This window comes from Stegodyphus dumicola, chromosome 6 (assembly GCF_044657685.1).
Source record: "Stegodyphus dumicola isolate Sdum_Otavi_A_Nest chromosome 6, ASM4465768v1".
NCBI classification, from domain to species: domain Eukaryota; kingdom Metazoa; phylum Arthropoda; class Arachnida; order Araneae; family Eresidae; genus Stegodyphus; species Stegodyphus dumicola.
Genome location: NC_140773.1, coordinates 124,596,749 through 124,618,901, shown reverse-complemented (window position 1 = coordinate 124,618,901; position 22,153 = coordinate 124,596,749). Strand labels below are relative to the sequence as shown.

Genomic DNA, 22,153 nt, shown 5'->3' with positions numbered 1-22,153 from the left:
TTTGAGAGTTTGTAAGAAACAACTTGAAAATAGTCTTTTAAATGGCACATAAATAGAATAGAATAATATTTTGCGAAACGTGCGATTCCGTTATTTATTTAACTTAATGAATCTATTTTAGTGAATTTTATATTTGCCGTACTGTTGTGTTTCACTTTTAGTTCTGTACTATGACAACTGCTATTATTATGTAATACTTGTTATATGCAGAAAATGTTTCTTTCATATAGAGCAGCAAGAAATTATTAGCACACAAATATGGATACGTATTTACAATGTGTAACATATAATTTTGTGTTTGACGTATTAAATACCTTTGTAATATGTAATATATATTCCGTTAATATGAAACTAAGAAATACCAAGAAATTAATCACGCACAGTAAAAGGAATGTCTTAAGTATCTTTCTCGCTGTTCAAATTTTCATATTTTTCATAAATTTAAAATACACTATAGATAATGTAATTTGAATAAGAATTTTTAAAATATTAATATACATTAATAATTTGTGAAATGCGATTTTGTGATTTTAACCTATTAGATCAAACGTGTACCTTTGTAATATGAAAATTATATTTCCTTAAATATTAAATTAATTAGTAGCAAGAATTTAATAACGCACAATAAGCGGGCATAACAAACGCGTTGTAATGCGCAAATATATTTTCTTAAATATGAAGTTAGTAGCAAGTATAAATTATTAGTAGCAAGAATTTAATAATGCACCATAAATGGTATCTTGTGTATCTTCTCGCTACTCTGTTCTTTCCACATGGTTAAAAAATGTTTAGAAAGTTTAGTGTATAAGTACCAGTTTGTAAGTTGGAAGAGAAGTGGTAAGATTATTAATATGTGTTTATCATATGTAAAATATGATATTGTAGTTGATGTACTGTAATAATCTGTATATCTCTGTTATAAAATCTATTTTCTCATGGATTGGTAGCAAACGCTAATAGCTCACTGTGAAACAACTACCTAATCCCTGGATTATTGTATTGCTGTCTTCCTGTTCCTCATCCCCCTTGCCAACGGTAACTTCAGTACCGCTGAGGCTTTCCCTTAATTTTTTTTCAGAATAATTCATTTCTGTTTACGTTAATGTTCCTAAACCGAGACATGACATTGTTATTGAAAATATGCAAATATTATGCTACCATATTTCTTTATCAAGGTGACTGATTTCCATTATCCTTCATACATTACCCCAAAAAAGCGGGTCAAATATCTAGGAACATCTTCTCTTTAATTTTATTCTCAAGATATCTCTTCCACTGTATTAAATGCAATTTGAATAACATTTGGTCCCTGCTTATATGTTCGTATCTCAAGACATTGTTCGTCATCTAACATACTATATTTTCGTTTGGAAAATATGCTTAAGAACTGATTTGTTCGTGATCAGTGTATCAGATTTTGTTACGTAATTTCATATTGGAATATCTTTCCATCCAATACGTAATTGATTAAATATTAGCGAGCAATGAATAGCTGGAGATACAAAGGCTACAGAGCATTACAACTAAACACGCATAAAGGAAAAGAAATTTGATTCTGAGGACATAGCTTCTGTTTTATTCAAATCTGATTCAGTTTGATCCTTTCGATTGTCCCAAAACGTCGCAAATTTATTTGCACACAGTCGCCATTTGAGAGGGACGGACAGTTGGCCTAAAATTTTGTGATCAAATCAACGGATTGTGTGGCATCTAGATTAGAGCGAAACACCATTCGAATATATTGGCAGAAACATTTAAATTATAGCAGGGTAAAGCGTCAAGAAAACAACAGTCGATTTAAAAAGATAGATATGACGTGAGGATAGAGCGATTGTCAAAGTAACTCCCGCATGACTTGTTCACATGATTCGTCATTATCAGCAATCCGACGTGCAACCGAAAAATAAGTGCTAGAAAGAATTATTAGAGACTATTCAGATAACGGGGTTTACGGTCACGGTACCCATTAGGCCAACTATCCTCCAACTGTGCAAACTGTTAAACTCGTTTACAGAAGCGCTAGTCTGCTGTCTCACCTCCAAACGCTTACTGAAAATATAAATAAATTAGTAGAATTGTGTTTATTAGGATTCCTGCTTTGAACAGAATCACGATGAGCATAAAAGAAGCTTTTGGAGACGTGCAAGGCAGTTGTAGCATCAGAATACAGCCCGTCTTATAAACTCTTCACAGGAGATAAGATCTGGTGAGCCATTTCATTTGATAGTAGAATTTTAGTAGTTATCATTCATGACACTGTTGCATCCAGGTGCTTTGTTGGGGATATTCTACCATTTATTGCGGTGTTCTTCCTTTCGAGATATTCTTTATATGTCAGCAAGAAAAGTTCGCATGTAGTAAACATTTTTATTGATTGTCAATGGGCTTGTTAAACACTTCCATGGCCAACTAGATCATCAGAAAGGAGCACGTTTATGGTCTGATGAACAGCCGGCTTTGAGATCCCAGGATGTCACCGAGCTAATTCGACACATTCCATAGGGGTTCGTTCTCCAAATTTACATATCATTGCCCAGCCGAATAAAAGTTTGCATCAGGACTAGATGTGGATCAACGTTTCATTTTTTTATATGCTGTATGCAGCTGTATTCCCTGAATACGACATTCCCTTGAAATTTCAGTCATTTATGTTTTCGTACGCATACATCCGATTTATTGAATTTTCTCCAGATTGGACAACTTTTTTCTTTGTGTGTCAGTTTGTTTTCTTAGTCTTTTTGATCAAACTTTTACACATATTTTGCTACACTAAATACTTCAACACCATAAAGTAATATGTTTCAGTAATATTTAGGATTTCAATACTAATATTTTTAAATCTTAATGTTTAATTTTTGATAATCACTTCTGGTACGTTTTGCCAATGGCAATATAAATTGCAATCAATGAAGGTTATTATGTACGTGTCGCATACAGGCATTTGTGTATGCATTTTCATAGCAATCTGAAAATATTTATTAAAAAATATAAAAAGAGAAGAACCCTTTTAAAATATATCTACTCTAAATCCTCGTAGCTTTTAATTAGATTTTAGGAAAACGACATTAAACGAAATGAACTGCTTCTTAGATTAGCTTCAATTACAGGCAAGTTATAATGCAAAATTTATTTCAATTTCACGAAGGAAAGCGACTTCAATATGTGTAATGAAGTTTATACATGAAATAAACATGAATAGCTTAAAAGTTTTTTGGGGTGGTGGGTGGGGGTGAGGGCTATGTTTATGGTATTCAGATCAAATCTATCTAGCTAAAAGAATGGCAATTAGAAAAATGGAAAAACAATGTGTGATACAATATTAATACAGTATTCCTCAAGATTATACTGCGCAATCTTTATTATTTAATAGAAAATGCTATAAAATATGAAGTGTAAAATATGTGTAATGTCATGTTCCACTAGAAATATCCGTTACCGTTTAAGGAGATGAAACATTATTCTTCATTCATTTTGAGTCGTTTATGTTTAACACTTAAAAAAAAATGAAGAGCGTAGATTGTAACTAGTGTTAATTTAATAGTTCAGTATTACGAAAATGAGTTGTATCGCAAAACCAATTCCAAACCAAAAGCAATTGTTTTGGGCGGAAAAATTCGTAGAATTCTGGTTTATAGTAAGAATAAAACTTTGGCCTTTCTGCAGATAAAAATAATTATTCAAATTTAAAATTTGTATTTAAATTACCAGTTTTCAATTAACTGCATATAATTTTTTTTTGTTTGTTTTCCATTCAAAACGTCGGGAACTCACTAATGGCGGAGAAGGTACCTCATTCCTTTGCAAATTATTTTATGTTAATTAACCAGTTAACATAAAGTTTACTGTAACTTCTGCTTTTGGTAGGATTCAAATTAGAATGAAGTATAGTTTAATTCGAGAGTTTTGAACGTTTTAGTTATATATATATATATATATATATATATATATATATTAGCTATATAATATATCTCATTGGCAAGTTTTCTTTCGCTCAGTGTGACCCATCGAAAAGATAGAAGAAATTGACAAATGTAAGAGAAACTTTGCACATGCAATAATCATGAGCTAATCTACACATTTCATATCAGTTTCCTACAGAACAGTCACTCTGACGAAAATATTCAGCCCACAGATTCATGTTCATAATAAAACTGCAGCTATGTTTTCAGTGGAATAAAATCAAATGAAATTATCAAATTTCAGGTGAGGAAACAATAGATTCGTCCTTTTTTAATAAAAAATGAGATAAAACATTTTCCAATATAGAACACTAAAGCAATTGTTGGAATTCTTAAGATTTTGATTTTAATGAAATATTTCCCAAAAATACTCTTGGAGCTACAAGACAAATACTTGAATACAGAATAAACTTGATGCTTTTCCTAGTGCTATAAATTCCCAGAGCCTTTACAATTTCATCAATTTAAACCGAAATTAAAAACTTGCTGGTTTAAAAGCAATGCTTGTCTTGCTAGTGATTAACTGAAAATTGCATATTTGCATTATGAAATATACCACCATGCAAAAACCTTATTTCAGTTTGAAAACTTGTTTAACTCGTTTAATGCTTAAATGTTTCGAAAGCATTATTATTCTATGAATCATAGTTTGCGGCTGTTGTTTTAAAATTTAAAATTTGCCCTTAAATTTTAGAACAGTGCTATTAAATATACAAATACTCTGTTACATTTTTATACAATATGTAGCACTATTATATTCTAATTATGTATAATTTATAAATGGGGACTCCTTGTACATTACGATTAATTAATTTCATCTTTATACTTATTTTGTGTAAGCGTCATTTTTAGGTTGTAGAGCAATTCTACTGTTTGTTAATATCTTTTAAATTTTTAGTTTAGTTCTTGTTATTTGAATTACCAGCCGAGCGAGGCGTACAAGGTTACAAAATATCAAATATGAATGGAAACATACCAATTTTAAAAGCGTTATTTTGACAATAGCAGCGTTATTTTGGCGTAAATTTAAACAAAATTCTTGATTTCTAAGTGGAGCAGATATAGGTCTGTTTTCTTCTTCAGAAAAAAAATCCTGCTCAAAGCAGAATATATGAATGAAGTTTTGCAGATTACTATTTGTGGAAAATACGTTTAAAAATAGATGTATCTATGATCTCTAAGCGCAGCTATATCATTGACATGGCACTCGTGGATGCAAGACGCAGAAGTATGAAATATAGCTGAAAGAACTTCAGTTATTAAAATTGTGAGTAGATATTAACCTCTATCATTTTCATAATGTGGGGTACAAAAGTGATACCATGTGGAGTGAAAAAGAGGAAAAATGACAGAAGTTCCATGCATATTATGAATCTATTTCATATTCCTCTTTTATAATCCACAAGGTGTTTCTTGAATGTAATTCACGCTCCAATGTATGCCTGGTGGGACCTTTGACTGCCTAGAGACAGCAGATCACAATCTTGGAAAGCATGCGAAAGGTAACTCATACGCATGTGCAAATAATACTTGTAGTTATCATTGCAGGCTTAAACATGTAATTAGTGCACAAACATAGCAATGAGAATTTCTAATAGCCTGGATTAATTTCTCCTACTCTGTAATTTTTACCATACCAACAACATTGTGTTTTATATACGTCCGGTATCTCTAGTTATGTTTGTTCTCTGTTATTTGTTGAAGGTTTTAAGATGAAATAACTGACCTGACCTGATATTCTTGATCTTTATATAGTTCTGAAATCGTCTTCTGAACTAAAATGTCTGATAAATTTCTGCCCAGGTGGATCCGCTGCCCTGTCAACGCCAATGTGTAAGCAAAGTGCAACAATTAAGCAGATGTTCAAGTTAGTCGTTAAAATATCCTGAAGAGAGATTAATCGAGGTGCGCAAATAATTTTTTTTCACAACGCTGCCACTTGCTCTGTAAAGGCATTGAAAGTGTATATTGCGTAGATAAGAAAAGGCTGGCGATAAATACATTAACCGCCAGGAAACTTTGGAAGCATAATAGGAAATACAGAATTACGTGCGTATGGTTCTTGAGGACATGTAAGTTTTTTTTTGAGTTGCAAGTGATTTTTTAAAGAAGAAAAATCATGTCTCTTTTGTGGAGAAGCCCCAGTCCACGTGAATTCAATACATTTAATCGTCGGGCCAGGGTGAACTGATATTCAGTTGAAACCAACGGTTAGCACCAACGGTTTGTTTTGATTTTGGCTTATGTAATTACGGCAAAGCCTCGAAGGCTATTTATCTAAGGGAAGGGATGCCTTCGTGGAGGTCGTTCTAAGGGAAACTAGCTAGTATATACATTACAAATGGGGAAAAACACGGAAACGCTCATGCTGCCAGCCGTTAGCGGGATTCGAACCTCGGACCGAACTTCCACTGATCAGCAACTTAAACACATCGTAATCTCCATTTACAATTGTTAAACTTCTGATTTTATATTGGAAATAGTATTGAGACCTCTTATGTACATCAAATTAATTTTTAAATGAATTAATTTAGGGTTATCTGATTTCCTTCTTTGTTGCACCGTAAAAGATGAATTTATCGATTTTTGAACTTATTATTAATATAACTATTTATCTCATTACAGGTATTTATAAATTGTTGATTTGCTAATGAAATGGATAAGCAATTTAGATACCTTTAAAAATAATCTCAATTTATCTTACACGACTATTTAGAGAAATTTGCATCAAAGACCGAGGTATTCTGAAGGAAAGTACATTTTTCACTGGTGAGTAATAGTTAAATTTATTTCTCAGAATACTTACAACAATCCTCAAAATATTTTAAACTAGCAAAAAACTGATCCATCTCAAATTTTTCAACTTGAATTAATTCTTAGATATGCGCATTTAGATGGAAAGAACAGATTCTGGAATTTTCAAAGACTGCTTGTATCAAAGAGTCTTTAAGCTGAAACGACAGTCGTTTATTTTGTTGAGGAAATTCTGATAGAAAATCAATTCTTCAGTACCGAATGTGAGAGAAAATCCAGACAAGATTATCCAGAAAAGGACTGTGATGCGATCATTCACATAGCAACTGTTTCTCAGCCAGCTGCTGTTATCCGTTCAGACACATTAAGTCGATAGTTAAGCGGATGACGCACACGATATAATCCTCCATAGCAACTGAAATGGTCTAGGAGCTTGTTGTTTAAATATATTCAATTCAGAGTACCGACAGAGAATTTAAGAATTAATTTCTAATGCAAAGCAAAGTTTATACATTAGAAGTTTGTGTGAAAAATATAACAGAAACAAAATATATTGCCTGAGAATTTCGCCAGTTAATTTTATGTTACTCATTTGATTAAGAAATTCCTTTAAATAATTACTTAGGTACTCCTGGTTAGGTAATATGAATTGAAAATTAGACACGTTGGAGAAATAAAAGCATTTTTAAGTTAGTTATAAAGTAACCGTGTTAAAATTTCTGCTTGTAGCTACGTTCAAATTCTGGAATAAAATATCAGAAACTAAACATAGTTATATCTGAAAATCAGTTTGCTAGAATTAGACTGTATGGAACTTCAGCTCCAACAAATATTTATTCATAAAATATGATATACGTGTATATCATATTCACACTTTAAGGAAACGATTTCATTTTGAGTAGCAGGGTTTGTGGAAAAAGGAGATTAAATTATATTCAAATAGCGATTCACCGGGGAAGGATGCAACGGGTTGAGGAGATAATCTGGTCTTTATTAAAAAAATGTGTCTCTTTCACAGAACATTGGAAGCATTTATATCATTAATTTATTAGAATAAAGCAAGACTTCTACGGAAAGTAAAAAACGGAGAAAAAAATGTGTCGATTAGCAGTAATGACAGCAGATTTCACAGTATCTAGGAATTATTTTTATCCACAAAATGTGTAATTTAAATTGTACATAATGCGGAACAGATAACGTTGTTAAATTTCAAAAAAAATTCTTAATCGTAAAAATCAATCAAGTATACGGCTACTAATCTTTTTCTACAGTCTCCTTTCGAAATACAAGAACAATCCTTCCTGCTCTTGTTTGTATGCTGATTTACTTAACACGAACAAATGGACTTATTTACTAAATTAAATTGTTTAAAAGTACACGTAAAACGTTGGTAGAATTTTTCTGTTAATTATAATAATGCGTTTTTCATCGGTGTTGTGTTTAATAACTATTGTTCGATTAACATGATTTTAAATTAAATATAGATATCATGCCCAGCATTAGCCCTATTAATCGGGAGTGTACCAAGATTCCGGGGAATGTACATCTCTACTAAGATAAGCTGTAGTTTGAGAACATCGTATTGAGAAAAGAAAAAAATGCATAATTATCTCAGTTATGGGAAATAATTATAGAGCATGTTGAAAAGAATTACAAAGACTAGATCTGGAATGTATTTTAGAACAGAAATGCTGGATAACTGTGGCCTACAATGTTGATTAAATGGCTTCTGCTGTAACTGATACAAGTGCGGAAAATTCTTCGACGAAGAGCCAGTCGTAGGACCATAATTTAAAAGCAGCAGTATTAAGTATTAATTACTTAATCTCCTGCGCTATGGCACGCTATGTATAACGATGCACTTTGCATTTGTATTCGTACAAACTGCGATTAAAACACTTATATCCGTATCAACATGCAAATCGTGTTTATTGGCTTACCCGTAAGGCGTACTTCAAGTTGATAAGAACTGTAAAAGCAGGTAGCCATTGCTTGGGTTAATTTAATCACAAAATGTGCTGTTTTAGATTAGCCTTGAAAATTACACTACCTTTTGTTCAATTTGTGTTTTACGAATGTAGGCAGTAATAGAAAATTACATTTCCATTTCTAAATTTGGGTGTCTTTTTTTCACTATTAGCAACATTTTTGAGTGTGTATCAATAACATTTAATTTCTATCCGTTAATGAGGTTCGAAAGATTAAAATTTAATGCGAAGATTTTGTTAAAACTCTAGCTTTGGCTCGTGAAATATATTTGTAATTTATAGTAAATTCCGCCATGATGCGCGGATTTTGATTATTTTTATGCACACTTATGAACACTGAATTTGAACACTGAATATTTATGTGGGCTTGGAGAAATACTGCTTTCTTCAAGGGGAGAAGTATCTGTAGGGCTGGACTTAACAACGAACATTTGGTTAATGATTCTTGTGGCTGAAAAATGACACATGAAGCGAAAACTATTCGTCGAACTTATTATAGTTTACAGTGCTTTGCAATGTTGCAAGTGATGCTTAAAGAATTATGTAATAAAAGTATTTAAAGTGCTTTTAAATTTGAAAGAATACCGTTTACACTGCAGTATACATTTCGGTGAAGGGAAATAACTCGCCATATAAGTATATTAGTGTAGTAGACAAGTTATCGAAATACTTCTGAGTGTGAATAATGTAATCAGATGTTCGCGGATAAAAATGAAGAATACTGGGATACATCAGGCGTATTTACATGCTTAATTACATAAAGTTATGAAAAGATAAGTTAATCCGAACAAGAAGTTGGAACAAAAAAAAATCACGTATATTGAATTCTTTCCTATTAGCAACATGGCTCATGCATTTAAACTAGATAAGAATACTAAAGGAGGGGGAGCCAAAGTGGAATTCCACACAGAAAAAAGATAGTGTTAACTATCAAACTACGCACTCACGGATATTTAACTTAAATATCCATGAATGCATAATTGATAGTTAACACACAGACCAGAGTTAAAATCAGATAACTTATAATTCAAGAAATCATTTAAAAAGGAATTGCTTAAATGACAAATTTGCAGTTTTTTTATTTGAATCAAGGAAAATAAAAAGTATTAAACTACAGTCTGGATAGCGTAACGTATAGTTTTATCCTTGGCTCACTATTTTTTACGATATCTGGCTTTTGTCCAAATCATGAATGAAACATAGCCGTTTATGGCAGTATTCTTCCATAGAGATTAGGATCTCTTAAAATCTGTCGGGCCCTTGAAGTCCTTTCAGGAAGCAAATGGTAAAGCGAGAGATAATGTATGGTAAAAACAACGGTAAGAAGACTTCGGACTGGGTCTTGGTAATAATATTCCGTTTAACTATTTAATGTAGCAATAAGATGTGCTCTCTTCACTTGCGGAGCAGCCTCTTTTATTTACATTAAATGTGTTTTCATCGCCTTCCCTTGCCTCCTCAGTTAGTGTCTTTCACAAGACAAAAATCCAACAGAGGTTTTTCTCTTTCCTTATGGCTACTTTTAAAGAAATTATTTTTTTTTATTCTCAAATGACTGACTGTTCGATCATTCTGTATTGTATACTGGTATAACGAAATAGATAGGTTAAAGTTAAGACTGACTGAGTTTTTCTTGATAAACAGGATATAATGAACTCAGAACAAAACAGGCTCCTTTTAACTTCTCCAGCATAAACAATGAAATTTAAGAATATGAGACTTTATAGTAAAATGACAATTATTTCATAAGAATAATTATATCACATAAGAATTATATTGTTTTATTAATTTGATATTGCGCTCTTAATATTTCGAAATGCGATTAAGTGTTGCCCAAGATTATTGAAGAATTATCTATTTGAAAGTAGTTACGCTATCAAAGAATATGGATTTGTTTAGAAATTTTAATCTCTTCTTTGCACATTTTTTATTTTAATTTTTGTCATACGTGCATCGTTCCAACGCCATTTTCGACTTTTCAACACGCAAATCAACTGGCCCAGGAAACAGTAGCCTTTCGAACAACAACAGCCTTTCGAAATATTTTCACTTTAATCCTAACCGTGAGAGCTCTGTTGTTTTAAATCATTTCAGTCTTGAGCGCATAACTTCAGATAATAATATCTTAAATTTTATTTCGATTGATTGAGAGCATAAACCGCTTGGGATTCATTTATCGGTTAAGTTCTTTTATAGATTCCGCCACTCTGAAAATTAAATTAAAATTTTAAATAACGTTCATCTTAATTGAATTTCCTAATAATGTAGACGAAAATTCTCATTTCTATTCTAATTCTTCTCAAAGCCATAATTTCTAGGAGCCATTAATTTTTATGATACCATTTTATGTTGGAAGGTAATTTGTTCTTGAGAACCATTTTTAAAAAGACAATGTGCAAATAAACCGCAATTAAAATTTGTACAAAACATACATTTTTATTTATTTGCCCAATTTTATTGTTTTTATACAGAGATATATAAATGGTTAATAAACGTATTTATCAAAATATAAAATAATAACATTAAAATCAAATATAAAATATTAACATTGGGTACAATGAATAAATAATGGTTTAAAGCTACTTAAATATTTTTTAAATAACTTTCCTTAAAAAGTACAAGGACTTTGGATACATTTCTCTCGTACATCGACCATAATATTAAGCATACTCGTATTTTTTATCGTTATATTTATATATTTAATAAAAAACTGTGAATAATAATTTAAAATTTTGAGCAAGCTACCTCTGTTTAATGAACCTTATGTCAGGGGTTCTCAACCCTATGCCCGAGGACAACATGGCGCCCGCCGTTCGTTTAACGTGTGCCCGACGCTGTGCGATCACAATAAAAAAGATTTCATTTTCAATAAAATTCTACTTGAACGTTTTCTCATTTTTAATTTCTCATTTTTATAAATTGCGGCCAACACAGATACGAGCACAAAGCGAAATGCGGCAGATCTCTTTTTTTTATGTGCATATATTCTTAATTCTATCCATCGAAAAATTCACCTTGAAAGCGTAAATGATGTCCGCAGTCTAACAGATATTCTAGAATGTGCTGTTAAGGACAAAAAGGTTGAGAACCCCTGCCTTATGCCAATACTGTATATTTAAACATTTTAGGGAGAAATCGGGCGTAAATAAATTCGTTCATAAATACTTTAATTTAGAACATAGAAAATGAAAAAAAATTAATTGTTCTAAATTTTTTATATTGTCAGCTCTAGCTAAGCAGGCGCCGGATTAACTGCATACTGCCTTAAAGAAAGAAAATTAAGTTTATTTATTTACGGCATGGTATAAGAATTAGTATGCGACCGTAAGCAACCGTAATAACCGTAAGCGAATAGAAAAGAAAACAAAAAACTTTTTATGAAAAAAACTGCAAGAAAAATGCTTAGGAAAATGTGATAACAGATGATGTCATTATTTTTGAAATACATTTTTATTCGCAAAGCTACGAACCTGGAAACTGATTATGCCCTCACCAGGCTATTAACTCCGGATCTACAGGCTCTTAGTTGGACGTACTGCCAGTTATATATCAAGAGCACGCAAGCAGGGAAAGCAGTTATTCTTTGCTCCCTTTCCGATTTAAAGGGCTACTTAGAGAAAGAAACGAGACCTAGTCGGTGAAATGCAAGGAGATGACGAATTATTTATCATTTATTACATATACTAGTGGCCACAACTTGTAGAAACCTTTTTGAGAAAATTTGTTTTTAAAGTTTTATAGCTCATGACATCACTTAGTTTTTATATTAGTTTTTTTATAATTTTAGTTATAAAATTATATATGTCGATGGAAATCAATTTAATCAAGAATTTAATGAAATAATAATTTTGAAAGATATTTTTATTAGAAGAATAATTGTAAAAAAGGGAAGTAGCGAAAGGAAATACACAAAAGGTTTTCACCAAGTCAGTTAATACCTAACTGGGTATAATCAGCAATAATCACGATCTTAAAACACCTTCCTCGGAAGTGAATCGCATTTCTTTTTTAGTTCTACAGCTATTATAAATCGAAACCAAGACTGAATTCTTACTTTTGTTAATTATATTTTATTGCTTAATTGTTTCTGCCTAACAAATTTCTTTAAAAATGCCTTCAGTAGGATTACTTTATGGGCTATTAGGACACCATACCATCAGTGGAATACGACTATGATTACCTTGAAGCACACCAGTAAAATATGATACGAGTCTGAATACCATTGTTGAAATATAAATGCTCATTATCTTGGAAACGCTAACGTGAGAAAGACTCAGTGTGGGGTCAAATATTCATTTATGTGTTTTGGGGCATTCATATTCTCATCTGTCACGCAAATTCTGCTCACATTTTTTGATGTACGACCCCAAGTCATGATACTAATTTGGTGTTCCATGGTAGATGAAATGCCCATCAGGATGCAAAACGTCTGCGATTCTTCTCTTTACGTATGTTATGGCGTCACCCCCAGTTACCAAGATTAGAGTCTTATCACACCAAATAACACTTTATTTTTGAGCCATCCAGTCAGCTATCCATCTTTAGTCCAGTTTGTCTTTTCATCCTTCGTTTCGAAAATAAAAATAATTTTGCCCTAGTCATATTTTTGCAGTCTATGGCGACTAGCATTTACACTTAACTTCACATTGATTTGCACCATTTCTTCCTGCATGTACCAAGATTGTTTACATCTGTTGCCTAGCCACAGTCTCTTAATTCTGCTATAAATACTTGGTGCTGTGCATCCTACTGGCCTTCAATCTCTTAAATATTTAGACATGGAAATTTTGTTCAAGATTCTGACATTTTTCTATTTAATGGCTTCATAACTGTAGCTTTGTTTACTTAATGGTACTATTTTACATCGTTTTCTATGTGAATAATCAGTTCTTTGCATAATTTCTTTAATTCTATTACATTTTAAATGTTGAATAAATTAAAGTATTTGAGCACACACTCTAAGACTTATAAACATGCACGTACCCCCCCCCAATAGCGTTATAAGAATCTTATAGCATACCTGCCTTATAGAATAGTGTCTCCCTGTGAGCTCCAATACATGACATACTAGTTCAATTCTATTATAAACGCACTGGCGTATTTTCAGTAGAAGATGACAGTTTAATGGCGTAATTTCAAAACACGATAATGCCTGATTGACGTTTTTAAATGCCCCTGATTATTGCCTACATTGAAATCAAAAAACGTACATCACGTGCACCTTAGCAAGTACTGGTTCTTCTATTTTCTCTGGTTATTTTGCTATAAAAATTGACGTATTAAAGGAACTTTAACAAGCGTTGATGCATTATATTCTTGATTAAAGTATTTTTTCACTGATATTTGAATTTTTGATATTATTCCAAAGCATAATGATGTTATGAGCCATCAAACCTTAAAAAAATGCTTTCCACAATTTTGGCCACTAGTGTAGTAGTAGGGTGCTGCTATAGAGTTTAAGTTCTTCCGAAAGTCGAAGCATTAACAATCAGCTTTAATTTCAGTGAGATCTGAACTCGATTTTGTATTTAGAGAAATAGTTCGGTTTAAACTATAAAATTATTAGACATATTTTCTTTCCTTTGTGTTTAAACTCGGGTACGATGATTGTAAGTTGAATGGATCTTGTCCTAGGTAGTATCCCTGTAGATCGAAATTCACAGTAATATATTACTCTTTTGTTGTTCCCTTCAAAATATCTTTCAAAAATAAGTTTTCTTTAAAAGTAAAATGATTGTAAAAGAGTTAATGGCGCCAATTAAATCATTATCTGTGGCCTGTGAACTTTCGCTGAGCTCTTTGAGGCTTCAGTTAATGCCCTCTACGTTAAGGGCACTTGTTACAAAAAGTAATTAAAATAATATGATTGATTATTTGATATCTAGCTTCTCTTTTCCTCGCTCATTTTTAGAAGATATTTCAATCTGCAAAATTTCTGTGTGCCTGCAGCATTTAATCACTTCAAAGTTTTCTATTTCAATCTGAATGAAGGGATGGGAATGAAAACGTAACTGATGGGGTCTAGTCGCCAAACATGTCGCTCCTTTTCTTCTTTAATCCATATAAGGTAACCTCTAAGATGGCAGGATTTTATACCCAAACTGCTTAGAAAGACATAATACATTTTTCTTAAAAGTACATAAGGTATGCTCTAGAAACACATCTTACTATTATCAGACTTCTAGCTAATGCTAGCTGGCAGCTGGTATGTTTTGATGGAATAGCAGTCTTTAGCGCTACTGAATCCATTGAAATTTGCATAAATATTACGAAATATTCTTGTTATTTATGTATGTAAGTAAGATGTGCCAATATTTCATATTGAAATACTTTACAAACAGCATTTTTATACCTTATGTACCGACCAGTTAATTCGTTAGCTAATTTTTTGACCAAAAGTATTTATAGACTAAAACGTTCTTATATAATTTAAAAATTTAATTCTGTTCGTAATTTTTATTACGCAGAAAAATCTTCAAGATAATATTTATTACGTAAGCTCTACCCATTTGGTCCTATGAAGTACGCGTAGGCACAGATTATGGACAAACGTAATATAATGGACATATAAGCATCGTATAAGGGGAATTTTCAAACCCTTCATCACTTACACAATTTAATCTAGTGCTACAGACTTCCTCTTAAGTCACATGGAAAGACCTATTAAGACATATTAAGACATTAAGCACAACAGATTAAGACATTAAGCACAACAGATTAAGACATTAAGCACAACAGATTTGATTTTAATGAGAGCAATTTAGGTCTTTACAAGCACGAGAGAGATTTATAGAGTCTGTTTACTCTGATTTCATTTTGGAGCCTCTGCTAATTTGCTATACAATGGCATCTGAATGGTTGCTGTATGATATTGAATTATGTATTAATTACTCAATAGTATTAGTTTAATTACAGAGCTGTGTATGTTAAGCTTCAGTTTTAAGTTTCATTTGTGAGCTTAAAAGTTTAGTTTTCTGAAACTGTCTTTATGCAAGGAGTAACTACATCCTTAAAAAATGACGAGTCAAAGCATTATGACGATCCCCACGATTTTCACTGGATACGCCTGCATGACGTGAAAGGCAAATGATTAAATGGAATGATATTTAACTGCTGCTGGAGAAGTTAAGGAATCATTCTTGCACTTACTTTTGCGAGTGATGGGAAAGGCTGCTGATCTAAGCAAATTTGATAGAGGACGGATTGTAATGGCCCGAAGACTCAGAACGAGTATTTCTGACACTGCACGAATGGTAAGTTGTTTATGATCTTTCGTTGTTATTATTCATGCAAAATGGATAAATGTCAGCGAAACCAACAGTAAACCCAAAGGTGTTGGACGCCCACGCGTTGGCAGAGAAAAAGGACGTCAGAGACTGTCACGTTTGGTACAGCAAAAGCGATGCCAGGCAGTGGCTCAACTGACAGCCCAATACAATGCAGTCTTAAGTGCAAGTGTTTCGGAACACAAGGTTCAGCGGACACTGTCAACACCTCCTTATAGAAGGAAGCCGGCACACTGGATTGTGACGTCACGCGTAGTCGTCTATGTCGAAACCCCGAGAGAGCAACGAAACAAAACAGGCTGCGCGCTAGTGCCGTACTTAACGTTGATTTCACTATTTGATATAGATACTTGGGTGGGATTTTATTCAGAGATTCAATTTTATATAATGAATAATTTAATTACTTCAAAATTTAACACAATAAAATTTGACATAAATTTAAGAATTTTTTGTTTCTTATTTCTTGACTTTAATGAATTATACTTCCTTGTAGGTTTCACAGCACCATTTAAAAAGTTAAAAATCAGCCATACTAACTCAAAAAAGGAATTTCTGACTTTTCCCTCATAATTTAATATTGCTTTATATTTTTCTAATATTTATGAAAAAAACCCAAATTATCTGCATACAAACTATTACTTATCATTTCATTTTTCTTCCAATCAGTAATTTGTCTTTAAAAGAAAATGGTATAAAAATGCACTAAATTTTGTCTATAATATGCTATGTGTCTTGCAAGTTTTAAATAAATTAGTATATCAGAGGTTTGCTGAGCAAATAATTCAATGTGCAATTTAAAATTATTGCTTAAATCTGTAGAACCAATAATATTAGTTGTATATGTACTTAACTGTATTATGTTAGTTATATAGCTGAACTTGAAAATAAAGATTCACAAGTGAAAAATAAAAAAATTTTATTTACAATTTTATGCAAGCAGTCAGCATAACAACACAACACCTAAGTTATAACATACAAATAAGTTAAAACCAGCTGATCTCTTTTTATCAATAAATTATTCAAACTTTCTTGTAAAAATTGAAGCAGAAATCTCATTAAGCATATTGTCATACTAAGAAATCTCATCAATTCTTATTTATTAACAGGTGTGAAAATTTCAAAACTGCTTCTATATTAATTGGGTCTCATCAGAAACAATAAGATGAGACTATGTGACCTTAATATTTAAATTTTGATACTGCAAGTTCAAGTTTCTATTCGTTAAATTTCAACCCATTTTGTCTGGCAATTACAAACACCGTTATTAACTTTTTACAACAGCCAATTAATAGTTTCAAAATGTATTACGATACTGCCATAATATGGATAAATATCGGGCAAACACTTGAGAAGACCGTCCATTACCATTTAAAACACTTCAGGTGCACAAATGATATTAAATTTTATACGATGGCTATTATTATTTATGAAGCATATAAAGATACATTCAACAGCAAATGGATGTCAGCATCACCAGTATATGTAAAAACATCTATTGATGTTGTGTAAAGGAAGTGATTATCAGTTAATGTTTCAAATATAGAAAATAATAAAAATGTTTTACCTATGCACCAGTATCCAATTTGAAAGTATAATGGTCACTACATGCAACACAATTTTGTTGTAATTTTTCCAAGCTAAAATCGTGATCTTCTAAGTTACTCGCTATCAGGCTTGTTTAATTTAAGCAAAGAATATATCAAAATGATTTGTCCAGAAAGCCACCAGTCTTAATTATGGGACACCGGTAATTTCAAAATGCACATGAAAATCACAGGTTTGTGAAATGAGTGCTCCTAATCAGAGACACCCTTTATTCAGCCAATTCCCAGAATAATAGTAGGAGTTATTACAAACCTGTTATTTTGTCGCCATGCTGAAACACATAACTGTTATCTTGATAAAGTAATTTATCATATGGTAACATGAAAATTATACTCAAATGATATAAGTAATGGCCACTTAAAGACACAACATAGACCCTTTTTTACACAACAACAAATTAAAGACAAGGAAATGAATTTTTCAATATTTTTAAGTGTAAAACAGTCAGTACATGCCCATATAAAAATATAAATTATAATGACCCATTCTCAGTATAAAAGCAGCAGTTACCATAAACTTGTCATCTTGTAAGCATGCTGAAACACAACTTTTATCATGAGAAAGCATTTTACAGTATGTTAACACCAAATGATAACCACTTACTAAACATTAAGTGGTAGCCATTTAAATACAACCCTAGTATGTGTTAATGCAAAATGTGTTTCCTTAGTTAGTCCACCACTAGAACAGCCTAAAAGTTTCCACTGATCTAACCACTCAAGTAACTTATTTAAATAAATATATCTAACATCATCATTTTGCACAGTTAACGGCTTTTGATACTCATTCATCTTATGGTGTCCTTTAAAGATACTTTTGACATTGACTATTGACCACCATGTAGATATAATTTTAATAAATTCAGCTGTTGTTTCGTAATTTAAAATACTATTTTCTTTACCAATAACCATTATTGCCTCTGCAAGACGACTGTCAAATATTTGTAATGCTAGCTTGACATTTTGTCTTTCCAAATTGATTGGATACAGAGCTTTCAGAGTCAAACCATAACTATATTTTACAATTCTGCCTGCCTCTAATGAATGGAGACTTTTTATGCATGCAAATGCCGCTGTTTCGACCTTGGAAAAATTTTCAAAATTTGGATAAAATAAACATTGCCCAGAAGTTTTTTGATTTATCCAGTTGTTCCTGACACACTTCAAGATGTGCACTGAGTCAATAACAAAAAATAGTGGCCGAGATAAGTCTGCAGGGTTTTTATACACAATACTAATTTTTGGAGGCATACAAAATAATGACATGTCTTTTTTATTTATTGAATTATTGTCAGAGACAACTGCCACAATTCTATAACCTATATTTTCTAAACCAATTATAATTTTCTTAAGATATTGATACAGATCCTCAGCATTTAATGATTTAACTGGTAATATATGTGCCACATCCTTGAAAGGTGATAATAAGCTACGTATCATAAAAACATAAGCACTTGTAGCAGCTTTTTCACAGTTGTAGGCCATGCCACACAAATTTCCTCCTTTAAAATCGAAACATGAATTTAAATGCACTTCATCCATCATAATAATTACAGTTTTATCATTTTCTTCTAAATCCTTGCATCTTTGTTTAACATATCCTAAAAAGTCATCATTAAATTGCTCAATAATAGGATTAAGAGAAAACATTGAACAAATTCTACGAATAGTACGTGGAAGGGGAATAGAAATGTAACCTGAATGTCGTAAAAACTTGTATGCATGCGGTGAGATCGAGTTTAACAAACTGCAAAAAATAAGTAAATCTGGAGTATATCGATACTTCTCTTTCTTTACATTTAGTTTATTTACTTGCTCTGAAAGGAAGTTCAGTTCAGTTTCTTTTTCAGGTAACACTCTTTTCAATTCTGAAAGCATATCATCCACAATTTGTATAGAATTCTTAATATATTCTTCATTTTGTAAGTTATGAGACAGACTTTCAACTTCCTTTAGTACTTCTAGAAACATATTTACATTACTAATTTTTAGAGGGAAAAAAATTACCAATAGATTTTATAGCGATGTTTTTAATATAAACACATACTGTTAAATCCTCATTTATTACTACCGATTTCTGAATTTCTGGAGCTGGGTCACTTAAAATATCAAGTAACATAGTTGAATTTTCAGTATGTACAGTTGTCCAAAATGTTCCTAAAATCTGATGTTCTAGGCAATTATTGAATTCAATTAAACTTTCAAATGATCGTTCATTATCATACCGTTCTTTCATTTTCAAACTTTCTTCTATCGCTTTCTCCAGGTATTTCTCTTCTAAACGAGCTTTCTTCTTTTCTGGTGACATTCTTGATACAGAATTTGATGACATGTAGGATGGGCCATCAGGGAACTGAGAAGGTATGCATCCTTTTTTCAAACGTGGCCTAGAAATTGGGGCTTTAATTAACTTCGCTGATTTCTCATCATACATTTCGATTTCTCGTATTATTTCATCTGATCGAAAATGTAATTCACATACCTATAAAAGAAAATATTCAAAAATCAACTTGTTGTGAGTACAAAAGTTAGATGCATGTTAATATTTAGTAACAGAAGTCAATAAGCCCTATGATTTAAATACATAATTTGATACATAAATACGAATTAAAAAACCAGTAATATCATTTCAATTACGTGTATAATTTAAGTAATTTGTAAAATCTGGAATGCTCATCATAATGATTACAGCTTTATTTACATTTAAAGAAAATTATATATTTGAGATAATTGTTTACAACAAACACTGGTTACCAAATACAAATAATTACCTTGAATACATCATACCAAACTTTCATATATCATTACAAAAATTTTAAAATGAAACCTATTATGATTACTTAGTAGTTCCTTGTCATATAAATTATGATAAATTTGGAATAACTACAGAATCTGCCTGCACAGTATACTAGAAAGCATTTACAAATTATTGGCATTTATGTAACTACTAAATTTAGAATTATTCCTGTTATATGGAACTTTATTTCATTCATAAAACTTTGAAGGAAAATATTTTTTTGAAATGATTAAAACAGGCAAGATTAAAATCTTTCAAACATAAAACTTCTTACCCACAGATCAAAATCTAATATCGTAAGCATAAACATCACATACCTATCAATAAAAGTAATAAAAAAATGTAAAGATACAAAACATAAAAAATGCAGTAAAATTGAACTTACTCTGGTATGTTTAGTAGGTTGAAAGCCATCTTTTCTTCGTAGACTCCTTATCCATTTCATCCGGAGTTCAGTCTCATTTGGAAACTTGAATACAGCCACTTTTGGTCCGTTTTTATAATTACCACGACATGTGGCTACAGCACATTTATGAGGCATCGTATGAAATTATAAAAGCACGAGACAATATAAAAACTCTGTCGCTAACGCAAATAACCGCTCCACGTTCGTCGCTCTTGGCTCAACTACGGGGCTTTGATTTTGTTTGAAGGAGCGAGGTGAGTCAGAGACGACTACCTGTGACGTCAGAGCTTCCCCTCGCTTCAGTGTCCCGGCTTCCTTCTATAAGGAGGTGTTGACACTGTTCGATAAGGGACTGTGCAGAACACGTCCCAGTCGTGCGCTTCTGTTGACCAATCGTCATTGCCAACTACGCTTACAATGAGGGCAGTAATTTCTACACTGTAAAATGAATAAGTGGAAAGCAGTTGCCTGATCTGATGAATCACAATTTCTCATTCATCACGTCGATGGGCGTGTCAGGTTACTCTGTCTTCCAGGCGAACAGTTGCTCCCTCCATATACAGCAAGTCATTCACAGGGGAGTAGTGGCGGTATTATGCTTTGGGGACGTTATCATGGGCAGTTTGGGGACCCTTAGTTGGAGTAAAACAAATCATGGAAGCTGTGGGCTTTCTGAACATAACTGCGGATTAGTTGCACCCTTACATAGCGTCTGTCCTCCCAACTGTAAATGGACAAGGCTCGAACTGTGTTGGAGTGGTTCGAGGAGCATAAAGATTAATTCCAATTAATATCCTGGTCACCTAAGTCGCCGGATCGTAATCCGATATAGAGTATTTAGGTGGCCATGGAGCGGCAGCTCAGAGCTCAAGTACCAGCATTTCGTAATATCTCGACTTTGCGTGACCGCTGCTTAGACATACAATCTGTCTCCACTCATCTGCCAAGAATTTGGGACATCCATGCCAAGGCGAGTTACAGCTATTTCGCAGGCCGAAAGTCGCGTAATGCGTTATTGAGTAAACGGTTGTAATGATTTTGCTCTTTTTAGTATTTAAACTTAAGAAGCGACAAGCAGTTTGAATTTAAAAAATTGTTTAACAATTTATATTTCTTTTAGAATTTTAATATGTATTATTATGCGAAGAGTTAAGTAGCTGAAAGTTATAAAGTTTGAGTAAGTGTTGCCACGGGCTCAGCGCTTGAAAGTAGATTTCTCCTGCTTAGAGATATGTCTATCAAAAATTTTAGTCGCTGGGAATATAAGCCAATATAAACAATTATTGTTCATTTCAAAACCGTGAAAAACAACCTTAAATTTAGCGTAGGTATAATGAAACACTCAATCGATTTCGAGGG

At 32.3% G+C, this 22,153-nt stretch overlaps 1 protein-coding gene across 1 annotated transcript; it reads right to left on the bottom strand.

Annotated features, from left to right (window-relative positions):
• Positions 1-15,328: 15,328 nt before the first annotated feature.
• LOC146996836 (uncharacterized) lies at positions 15,329-21,071 on the bottom strand. The gene is made up of 3 exons (XM_085819687.1): positions 20,774-21,071; positions 19,732-20,073; positions 15,329-15,361 (listed from the first exon to the last, which is right to left on the bottom strand). Exons 1-3 carry the CDS (start codon positions 20,927-20,929, stop codon positions 15,329-15,331), a joined length of 531 nt encoding a protein of 176 aa, XP_085675813.1. The 5' UTR covers positions 20,930-21,071.
• Positions 21,072-22,153: the final 1,082 nt, after the last annotated feature.

Excerpts from the sequence above, each read along its gene's own strand:
- LOC146996836 (XM_085819687.1), bottom strand. The coding sequence starts at position 20,929 with ATGCCTCATAAATGTGCTGTAGCCACATGTCGTGGTAATTATAAAAAC. Across the intron at positions 20,074-20,773 it reads AACCTACTAAACATACCAGA|GTATGTGAATTACATTTTCG; the intron begins GTAAGTTCAATT and ends TTTCTTTTATAG. Across the intron at positions 15,362-19,731 it reads TAGGAACATTTTGGACAACT|GTCTTTCCATGTGACTTAAG; the intron begins GTACATACTGAA and ends ATGTCTTAATAG.